This window comes from Lutra lutra, chromosome 16, assembly GCF_902655055.1.
Source record: "Lutra lutra chromosome 16, mLutLut1.2, whole genome shotgun sequence".
Lineage (NCBI taxonomy): Eukaryota > Metazoa > Chordata > Mammalia > Carnivora > Mustelidae > Lutra > Lutra lutra.
Genome location: NC_062293.1, coordinates 18,081,428 through 18,092,526, shown reverse-complemented (window position 1 = coordinate 18,092,526; position 11,099 = coordinate 18,081,428). Strand labels below are relative to the sequence as shown.

At 58.1% G+C, this 11,099-nt stretch overlaps 1 protein-coding gene across 1 annotated transcript; it reads right to left on the bottom strand.

Moving 5' to 3' along the window:
• Positions 1 to 1,101: 1,101 nt before the first annotated feature.
• Positions 1,102 to 8,080, bottom strand: C1QL1 (complement C1q like 1). Its single transcript, XM_047708991.1, has 2 exons — positions 7,205 to 8,080; positions 1,102 to 1,799 (listed from the first exon to the last, which is right to left on the bottom strand). Exons 1-2 carry the CDS (start codon positions 7,799 to 7,801, stop codon positions 1,620 to 1,622), a joined length of 777 nt encoding a protein of 258 aa, XP_047564947.1. The 5' UTR covers positions 7,802 to 8,080; the 3' UTR covers positions 1,102 to 1,619.
• Positions 8,081 to 11,099: the final 3,019 nt, after the last annotated feature.

Below are 11,099 nucleotides of genomic sequence, written 5' to 3'. Positions count from 1 at the left end.
TGGGAGCATTTCCTGCCAGTCCACCCCACCCCACCTACATATCTATGAGATAGTATCCATAAGGTTGTCATGTGGTGCCTGACACAGACTGGGTACTCTCTAAATCTTAGCTCTTCTTTTTTTTTTTTTTTAAGATTTATTCATTTATTTGAGTGAGAGGGCACTCATGAGCCAGAATGGGGGAGGGAAAAGCAGGGGGAGGGGGAGAAGAGAATCCCAAGCAGCCTCCATACCCAGGGCTCAATGTGGGGCTCGATCCCAGGACCCCGAGATCATGACCTGAGCTGAAACCAAGAGTCGGGTGCTTAACCGACTATGTCCCCCAGGTGTCCCTGAGTATTAGTTATTATTATTTAGCAATGTCCTAATGGCAATTGTTGAGGGTCCCAGTTATAGGAGGGGAGGTCGGCTGGGGCAGGACAAGGAGAACTCGGTGTGTTGTCTGGAGCCGGGCTTCTGGGATTCGAGTGCAGTCACAGAACTTAGTGACTATGTCACACAAAGCAAGATATTTGACCTCCCTGGAAGAAGATCAAAATCTACTCACCAAGCCTCTCAGGGCTCTTGGGATGGTTGAGCGAGATGCCATTATTGGAAGCGCTGTGCGAGCTTTCAGTGACGTAGAAATAATAAAAGCTGCGTTTATTGGACACAGACATGAAACCTCTAGAATCCTCAGTCACGCAAGGTGAGTCTTGTCACTTATATTTTATGAGAAAACTGAGGCCCAGAGGTGAAGCGTCTGGGCCAAAGTCAACCAGTTTTCGGTGCAAAGTGTGTTCCTGTCATTGCTGTCACTAACCCAGAACTGAAAGAAGAGGGACTTGCCCAAGATCACACACAGTGGTACTGGACTGAGAACCGGGGTGTCCCAGTTTAGACCTTGCTGATGGCGCTTTCAAGGACAAACAAATGGAACTTTTCCTCCATGGAAGGTGATGATGGAACTGGGCTGCTTCCCATTTCTGCTGCCCAGGCTGGAGCAGCTCAGATTCTAGCACCTGGCTGCCCCCAGATCCATGGGAAACTTCCGTCAGACCCCTTTCCTTTCTGGAAGAGGGCAGGGTTTGTGGTCTCCTTCTGCAACTCCTCTCCAGGGCACAGACCCAAAGCCAGCGGGGTGGAAGTGTTTTTATTAGAGCTTTGGTCAGACGGGGCGCAGCCGGGCTGGGGCTTTAGCAGGTGCTGGGACGCAATCCGGCCCCAACCCACCCCTCTCCCAGGAGGTGCCACCCCGGAGCCGGAGGGCAGCGCATCCGAGCACGGGAAGGGTCCCCGCCGAGACCTGTCCCCAGTCTGGGACCGGCTGGCGAGCAGGGTGGGCCATAAACAGTCCTATAGTACAAATGTACAGCGCGAGCCGGGGTGAGGGCTGCAGACACCGCCTCCGGCGGACCGGGGCGGGGCGCGCTCTGGACCCGGCTTTGCGGCGAGCGGGCAGGAGAGCCTAGCCTTCGGCCCGGGCGGTGGTGAGGGCGGGCCGGGGGGCGTCATAGCCGGGATGGGCCGCCAGCCGGGGCTGGGCAGAGAGGGTTTGGGTGGTCCTCAGCCAGCCGGGAGGGGAGCCCCGGACAGGGGTGTGGGCGGACGGATACGGGACGGAGAGGGGCGCGGGGAGCTCAGTCGGAGTAGATGATGAAGCCCGAGAATGTGCTGTATTTGTTGCTGTTGCCGCCGTGCGCTTTGCCTCCGTCCAGCTTGATGAAGACCTCGTCGCCCGCGTCCAGGTGCAGGATCACGCTGTTGCTGGCGTAGTCATAGTTCTGGTCTGCGTCCTGGGCTATGGCGCTGGCCCGCACCTGCGGGGGGCGGTTAGGGGTGGTGTGTGTGAGAGGGTAGGGGGGAGGAGGGAGAGAAGTAGGGTCGGGGAGGGAGGGGGACTGTCAGAGGTTCGGCAGCCATGGGAGGGTGGGGGGCGGCGGATCTTGGAGGCCCTCAAAGCCCCGCCTTCAGCTGTCAGCCGGCTTCTCTCCCATCATCCCCCCCCCCCCCCACCCCTTTCCAATGCTAACTGTGTGTTTTGGGACCGGGTTTTAGAGGAGCTCTGGATTTCTAGGGCTGGTGTCATCTGGATCTGAATTAGGAATCGAGGTGGAGTTGGCCACCTTAACGCTTCTAGGTCTTCCCCTCTGACCTGCTGAGGCCCTCAACAATGCCTCCAGGATGTCCCAGCCTGGACCGCCCTCCTTGCAAAGAGGAATTCTCTGAAATACCAGCTGATGGAGGACCATCTCCTCCTTATCATTCCTTCCTCTCTGCTTTAACTGTAGCAATAATGCTTTACTTTTCAGCCATACCCACCTGTGCTTGCATCAGTGGATGGACACAGGGTGCTCCTTGGCCCCAAAGGCCAGGTGGCTAGACAAACGCCAGACTGCTACTAAGCAACCACCCTAACACCAGAACCCAATCTTTCAACTCCTCGTCTGTAGTTCATTCTGGAGTCTTTCACAGTGGAGCAGTGAGAGGGAAGTCCTGGTAATTATTTCCCCTCCAAGGCTCAGTTTGAGCCTGCATCCTGGTCTCCAAAGAGCTATTGCTACATAGCCCGTGACTATTCCCCCCAGCCCCCTGACAGAGGACTTCTGGCTCCTCTTATCTCTCACCCCAGGGTGGTAGAAAGAAAGTAGGTGGGAAGAAGAGAAATCCAGGTTTTACATCTTTCTGTGACCCTCAGTCTGATCTGATATCCTTGCTGGTCCTTGTTTTGATGGGGGAGGGGAGGGACAGGCAGGATGTAGAATAAGAGAGCCCCAGCCTTTAGGTGTGAAGCCTGCTGTCACTCTTGGGGGCTCTGACTATAATCATAAGATATTGAGGGTGGGCGGTGGCGGTGGGCAAATTCCCTCCAGGCATGTCTCTTCCACAACTGAGGCAACCCAAGGTCTGAGCCATAGGATGGGGCCTCTCCAGGATAGCCTCGGTGGAGAACGGGAAGAGAGGGGCCATCTTCAAGGTGCAGGCTTGTGTTGGGGGGGGTTCTCTCAGCCTGCCTCCTCATCAGCCCCTCTCCACCCTGCCCCTTCCGCAAAGGCAGCTCTCCCCCAAGGACTGACAGCCTGGCCTGGCCACAGGCAAATAAGGGGAAGGGCCCCATCTCCTTCCTGGGCGGGAGGCAGAATTGCCAGGTCCGCTGGGCCACAGTTGCTGACTCAGCAATACGTCGCAACAGGAGGACTCAATTCATTTGCATGCGGTCTGCCATTTAAAGTCCAGATCCTTCCAGCCCCTTCCCTCCCCTCAGGGAAGGCACTGTTTGGGGGGCACTTAGCTAGGAAAGCTCACAATTCAGCCAAAGGGAGAGAAAATCAAACAAGGGGAAGGCGCTGTCTGTCTAGAAGTTCAGTTTTTCTATTTAGAAAATGGATAAGAAGATCCCGCCTCACCACTGCAACCTTTATAAAAGCCTTTGGTGGTGAAGAAAAAAATTTTAATCTTGATGGGGCTTTTGTGCTACTAGGCAAGCGCTCAAAGCAAGCAACCAACTTCTGTATTGTTCCCTGGGCCCTAATCCTTGTAGTATTTATTATTACGCATGCATTTCATTATCTTTGCTAATAAATTACTACTAATAACAATTATTTTTATTACCCAGATTAATTTAGCCTTAACTCATTAAAACAATGTGCTTCTTAATAGCCAAATCCATCAGAATAGAGTCATCTGTCATCGGGGTTCTCCTGGTGATGTGACAGGCGTCAGAACAGTTACGCTTATGTTTATTATTTATTCATCACCATGATTGTTGCTGTGATTATCCTAATTATCCATGGAGGCAGGGAGAATTTATGCTCCTCCATCCTTAGACGGTGGGGGATCCAGGAACAGAACCCAGGGGTCCTGATTCTCTGCCTGCGACTGGAAACGGTGGAGGCATCCAACTCCTCCTGGGGGCAAAGGGGAAATTTGGAGACTGGAGGTTGCCATGGAAGCAGGAAAGCAAGTCTGGGACTTGTCTCGAGGGGGCGCTGTAGAATCACCTCCGCGAGTGCTGCCGGAAGGGAAACTGAGGCAGTGGTCTGACCAGGGCCCTGGCAGGAGGAGGGGGAGAACCCAGGAAGCATGCCCCTGCCCCCAGGGTCATGCTGGGGTGTCAGAGGTGCAGGAAGGGCTCCCACAGGCAGCCCACCAGGCTCGCAGGGGACACGTGCTGTCACACATTGACCGGGTCCCTACTGTGCTAGGCACAGGGGTCTGCACCGTGAAAGGTATTCAAGGCTAGAAAAGGACAGCAGGAGCCTCTCTCCCACTGTCGGGCGCCAGGCTGGGCTCCAGTGAGGCCTTTCCACGGGAGTCCTCAACTCATACACTACGCTCCCCCTCCCCAGGCTCTGCTGTCTGAGCCCTTCCCCATTTGTAATACACACACCTTCCCAAAGCCCCTGCCCTGGATGGTTTGCACCCTGGCAATGGGTGCAAATGGGCCCTGGCCCATTCCCACACAGTCCACTCTCCCGGCCCAGTTTATTAGTTTCCTATCTTCCCTGACCCATCTGAACTGGGGACCCTTGAGGCAGCTGCAGGGAGCTTACCTCACTCAGGTAACCCCCAACCTAGAGCCCCTTCCTGGGGCTCCTCAAATCCCATGTCCTAATGACCAGGGCTTGGTGCCATCAGGCTGTGCAGTGGTGACTCAGGCTCCCCTTAGGGAGAGGGACTGGTGGCAAGGATGAGGGGGGTGGGGGGCCTTGTACCAGGCAGGAAGGTAGTGTCCCCTCCCCCTGTCTTGCCAGGGAACAATTTCTGCAGGCGGGAAGCCAAAAAGGAAAAGCACAGAGCCCAGCATTGCCTCTGGTCTTGAAGTCAATTGAGGCAGAAGCCCCTCTGTTCTGTTCCCATCCATTGCCCAGGGCCGTCCTTCTTTCTCTGCTCACTTGAATGTCCTCTTCTACCTCTAAGGCAGACTTTTCCTACACTTGATCTTCTTATTTTCTCTCTAGACATGTCTCCTTATCTTGGGGACAGCCCCGGGTTCGACGTCTTTTCCCTTGACCAGGTTGGTCTGAGTTGGGGCAGGGCCCACTGAATCATTCCCTCCAGCTAACACGTTTGGGGACAGGAGTTGCCAGCTGGGCTCCCAGTCCTCCTCTAACACACTAATTGCTGGGGTGTGTTGTTGTGTGGTTACCACTATCCCCCCTGCACAGACCGTGAGATCCCGGAGGGCAGGTGGAGCTGCCCCCTGCTACCTAGCTCCAAACCTGGCACCCAGTAGGGTTCAAAATGAATATGGGGGATGACTCGTGAGATTGAATGAGTCTCTTGAGCTATCTGGAAAGACAAGTCAGAAAGGATGTAGGGGAAAGGGGTGTAGGCCCCCTTTTTTGTGTGTGGAGGGGATGGTTTGAGTAACTGTTAAAATGCTGGGTCTGTGAAACTGTTAGTTAAAGCCACCTGCTTTTTCCTACTATCCTGGGGTCCCATCTCCCGTGAGTACCTCCTTGTGAGGCTCTGTGAATGCCTTGCCCCTGCTGACGGGGAAAGGAGAGCCTTTGAGACAGTTTCACCTCCCAGTGACTAAAGCAAGTGCCCCTGTCCAAGCACACATCACCTGCGGGGCCACCTCTGGCCTCATCTCTAGGGCCCTGTTGCAACCTTCCCAGGTCGTGCAAGGTCTAGGGCCTACTGGGGGTCTGGTGACCAGCTCCCTCTCCGGGCAAAATGGGCCCTCAGCCCCCTGAAACCTCAGCTCGGGGCCAGCCCAAACTTTCTTTGGGAAAGGAAGACATTCCATTGATGAAGGTGACATTGCTGCATCCCTTATAGGTGATTAATAAGAGGAATCATGGGGCTGTCTGCTGAGTGAGCCCTCACTGGACACTGAGGCCTCCCATTGGGTCAGGAACCAAGGACAAAGAGGAGAGATGCAGGAAGCCTGACAGACACAAGTGGGAGAGAGACACTCAAGGAATAAAGAGGGGTGTGAAGCCCAGGGAAAGAGGCCAGAAACCCCAGAGAGGCAGATAGGACTGGTGGACACAGGAGAGAGCCAGGGACAAGAGAGAGTAGGAAAAGAGGCAGGCAGGAGAAAAAGAAGAGGGGGTAGACTTACAGGTGCCTTGTAATCGTTGTGCTGACTCCCATGCCTGTCCTTTCCCCCACCCCCAAGCCAGGCTCTGCCTCAGGGTAATACTGCAGTGGGAAGGGTTCCAATAGGGTCTTGGGTCCCAGGCGTGGGAGATTCCTTCCCAACTCCCACCTCCTAGCTTTACTCCAGACCCTTGCTAGTCTCCTTCCACAGGAATGCTCTGCCTCACCCCCCCCACACCACCCCCATGAGCGGGGAGTGCCCTAGGCCACCGTGGTCTAGGAGCACTGGAAAGGGAGGGTGTATCAAAAGGGAAGGGAGCTGGGCAAAATTGTCACCCTGGGGCAGGGTTAGGTCCCGGTTTGTCCGGGAGGCGGGGGAGGCAGCAGTTTCCGAGAGCGCCATGCACTACCTCCCCAGTTCCCCGATCTGAGTGCAGGCTTGAGTCTCTGAGATGGGGATAGGGGACGAAGAGGATCCCCAGACACTCCAGGAGTCAGGAGCTGCAGCTGCATGATCCAGGGAGGGGGAGTTTCCACCTCTTTGCCCCGCCTCAGGAGGAAAAACTTTTCCCCCCAGGCTGCTTTCTTGTGCCTGCAGCTCTAACGCAGCGGGCAGCCACTGGGATGTCCCCGGTTTTTGCAAGGGTGTCAGATTGGCCCAGGGGTCCCTTCTCAGGGCCAGAGGCTGTACTGCAGCTAAGGCTTTGCGCCCCTGGCTCCCTTTGCCTCTGTGCCCAAAACGTCTTGCTTTCTCGGCTTGCGCGCCTAGCGGTGCGCCTGGACGCCCGCGGGCGCCAGAGGCTGCCTTTCCTCAGAGCCCATCTTTGCCCTCCCCTAATCGCCCGCTGGTATCAACCACAGTCCCAGCTCCCAGATAGCGCATGCCAAGGGCCAAGCCCCCAAGCACCAGTCCGCGCCCCTGGGAACGCTGCGCTCTGATTATTTGGCTTTATCTCCCGCATTTCCATGCCGCGCGCAAGGATGCCCAGCAGCGTCTGCCTTGCAGCCAGTGCCCAGGAGCCGAGGAGTTAGTGCCAACTGGTCCACCATTCCCGCATGTGATGCCTAAGCGGGGCCGCTGTAGGGTCTCCACCTGTGCCCGCTGGTACCCATACGTCCCGGGCTCCCTGGGTGCCCTGCCCCCAGGCCAGCCCCATGCCCCCGCCGGGCCCACCTGGCCGTTCTTGCAGAGGTCCGCCCACATACTGGTGCCGTCGCCGCCGCGCATGAGGACGTGGTAGGTGAAAAAGTAGGTGCCGGGAATGTTGCACGTAAACTTGCCGCTGGTCGCGTCGTAGTTGTTGCCTAGGTTGGTGACCACGTCGTCGAACTTGAGCACCTCGTAACCCTCGTGAGGGTTCTTGAGGCCGGCGTAGAAGGCCACGCGTGGCACCGTGGTGTAGGTGGCCGTGCTGATGGCGCCACTGCCTCCTGCACCCGGCAACCCGGGAGGGCCGGTCTTGCCCGGCTCACCCTTCTCCCCGGGTGGCCCCACAGGACCCGGAGGACCTGGGTCCCCAGGGGGCCCGGGGGGGCCCGGCTTGCCTGTGCGGCCCGGCTTCCCCTGGGGGCCCTGCACCAGCGTGGAAGGCGGGGGCGCGCCACTCTGCTCGCTCAGGGCGTCGCCGCCGTCGGGCCGCACGCCGGCGCCGGGGCCCCGCGCGGGGTAGGGGTCGCATACCATGCGGCAGGTGCCCAGCATCTCATAGTGGCCGTCCGGGCCGCCCGAGCTCACCAGCACGGGGATGAGCACCACCAGCACCAGCAGCATCACCACGCCCGCAGCGGCCGCCAGCAGCGTTTTCCGGCCGGCGCGGAGCCTGGGGAGCGCCGGGCCACCCGGCCGCGCCGTCGGGGCAATGGTGCCGGCGGGCGGGGGGCGCGGGCAGGGCGCCCGCGCTCAAGGGCGGTCCGGCGGGGCTGCGGGCATGGGGCCGGGCCCGGAGCGCCGCGCTGCGCTGGATGCGCCGCCGAGCCCAGCCGCCGGCTCCTGCCTCGCGCCTCCCTCCCGCTGCGCGGCCGGACTGAGAGCCGCGGCGGCAGCGTCCTGCCCGGCTCCTCCCGCCTCCTAGCTCTCCGGCCACCGCCCCCTCCGCCCCGCCCCGCCCCACCAGCTTCGCGCGGCTCGGCGCCCGCGAGGGGTGGGGCTGTGGGAGGGGCAGGCACCTAATTGGGCCGCTGGTGGTAGGGCTCTGCCCACCGAGGGGGGCGGGGCCGCGGGAAGAAGGCCGGAGCCCGGAGTGGAGCCGGGAGACTCAGGGAGCTAGAGACTGAGATTCGGAAATGGGGAGGATGCTAGAGTCTGAGAAACTGTAGAGTTTCCTACAGGGAAGGGGAGAGTAGGGACCAAAGACCGAATGGAAGAGGGCCACAGGGAGAGCTAGAGAGCGCCGAGGGAGACGGAGAGGGGAGGCCTTGAGTGTTGGTTTTAAAGAAAATCAAGAAAATCGAGAGGAAGGCTCTAGGGGCCACCGCACGCAGGGGGTAGAGGCCGGGGTGGACGGTTCCCCAGTCTGCTGGGGACAAAGAGCAATTGAGGGGCGTATAGAGTGGGGAGCAAAAAGGGACAAGGAAGACGCTGAGAGGGAAGAAGTGTAGAAGGCAAAAGGAAGATGGGGAGGGGGCCATTCTGCATTCAGCCCTCCCAGGCCACCCATTCAGGAGATCTGGGGGTCATGTGCCTGTCGGGGTGCCCGGTGAGATCCCAAGTAACTGACAGCAGCTACCCCTTCCCTTTTCTGGATCCTGGCTGTTCCCTGGCCCTGTCTTCCTCCAGGAGGGGCGGGATCTTCTAGGCATGCCATCTTGCCTCTGCCCCTTACTCACCGAGCTCCAGGCCAGACAAGGCTGCTTTTTTCCGGGGGAGGGGGTCCTCCATTTTCCTCTGATCAATTCGGTTGTCCCTGCTTTTAGACAAGGGAGAAATGAGGGCCCTAAGAAAGTGGGCATGGATCCCACTTCATTTCTTCATCCTGACCAATACAAGCAGTCCCTGGGTGGTAGCTCCCTTTTCCAGCCTCCAAGAGGGGAGACTGGTTTCACCCAGCCCCTCAGCTCCTCCACCACCCTGGCCTCCTCAGCAGCCCCCTGCCTTTTCTCCCCATCAGGTTGCATGAGGCCCCCCTCTTCCTCAAGTGCAGTAAAGTGTTTAGCTTGCATAAACGGAAATGTGTCTGCTTCCATCAAAATATTTGTCACATTATTTGAGGCCCTGCTCATGCTGCCCCACTGTTCTCCTTCACCCTCCTTTACCCAGCCCACCAAGGAGGGCTCTGCCTCCAGAGGCCTTTGGCTGCAGCTAAAGGATGACCCTCCAGCCTCTTCCTTTTCTTCTGAGAGGCCCCCCTCCCACCTCCCACTCTCCCGGTGCTGACTGGTCACAACCGTCCTTATGGTTCTCTGGCTTTCTCTACCCTAAGATGAGACTGCTTATCCCACGCAGCACTGGGAGGAGGAAAAGGACATGAGGATATCAAATGAAGGGCTATGAGAGAGGACTCTGATGGCAGAACCCAGTTGGAGGGACCCCCGAGCACCAAGGAGGGAGTTAAATCAATTCAATAAATAGCATTTATTCAGGGCTTAATGTGTGCCAGGCTCTGTATTGAATGCTTTACATACATGAACACACTGGAGCTTCACACCAAGCCCTAGAGGTAAAGCCCATCGTTTTTCTCATTTTACAGATGGAAAGCTGAGGCTCTGGCAAGTGAAGAGATTTTTCCCAAAGTCACACAACTAATAAGTGGTAGAGTCGGGATTCAAACCGGCAGCCCGACTCCCTTCCAACCCAAGCGCGACTGGGTCTCCAGGTACGTTCAATGCCCAAAGGGAGGAAAGTGTTAAGTCCGGGAGGAGGGGGGCGCTAGGCTGTCTGAGGAGCTAGACCTCCCAAACTCCGAAAGAGTCATCTTCAGCTGTCAGCCGGCCTCCTGTCCCCCACCTTGGTTTCCCCCAATATGTCTCTTCGTAAAGTGACAAGGCTGGTGACCCGAGGGACAATTGCGCGGCCTTTAGCGTGTGATTTGCACAGTCCCCCTCCCCCCAGGTTCTCACGTACATGGGTCTCTCCGCTGCTGTGCAGCTGGGACTCGGCTGTCACCCACAACCCTCCCAGGACCCGCCGGGAAAGTGCGGCGGACGCCCCAGGCGGAGGACCAGGAGGGAGCGCCCGCACCCCTCCCAACCCGGGCTCTGCCGAGTCCGTGGGGCGAGCTCCGCGCGGCGAGGCGGCCTGCCCCCCGCCCCCCGAAAGAGCGCCCGCTCCCTGGCGCGGTGTGGCGTCTCTGTCAGCCCAGCCGGATTCTCCCCGCTTCGCTGGAGTGGAAAATAACGGCTTCAAACTTTGCAGAGAGGAGCTTGTGCCAACACTTTAATTAACAGCCATCTTGGCCTGTGAGCCTGGGCCACCGGCTCCCATCTCCCCCCACACCCCGCCCCACCTCGGCCCCGCCCAGGCCGCCCCCCCCCCCGCCCCGACCCCGGGGAGAGACGAACCCCCACCGCTGTGTAGGGCGCCCCTTTTCCTTGGGGGAAGTGAGGACCTGACCGATTGGGGGACCAGCGATGCCTTGGGGGATGTCCCCCTGCCCCCCCTCCCGTTTACTGACTGAGGACCCTCCCAGTCCTCCCACTCCACCCACCCCAAATTCGCTAGAGCTTGGTAGTTGAGGATTCTGGAATTAGATATCTGCGTGCCAGTCCCCGCTGGTGAGTTTAGGATAGTCTAACCTGAAGCGCCTCAAGGGTCCTCCTCCGGAAAAAGGGTTGTGAGAATTCAACAAAGTATCATGTATTAGAAACACTGGGTTCAGTGTCTGACCCTGGTTAGGCCAGTAAATGGTGGCTAATATAATTACTTCATCCCCAGGCTAAGAAGTCCCTTCCACCACCCTAGGCCTTGGGTCTCCTTCTCCTGACTTCTTCCTAAGGAAGAACTTCTTCCTTAGGTTGCTGTGCTTGGCACTAGGATAGGAGGACAATGGCCTATGCTTCCAGATTCAGAGACAAGACTAGATGAGTGAAGAAAGATCCCAGGTGTTCTGGCTTTCTGGCCTTTTCCTCAACCA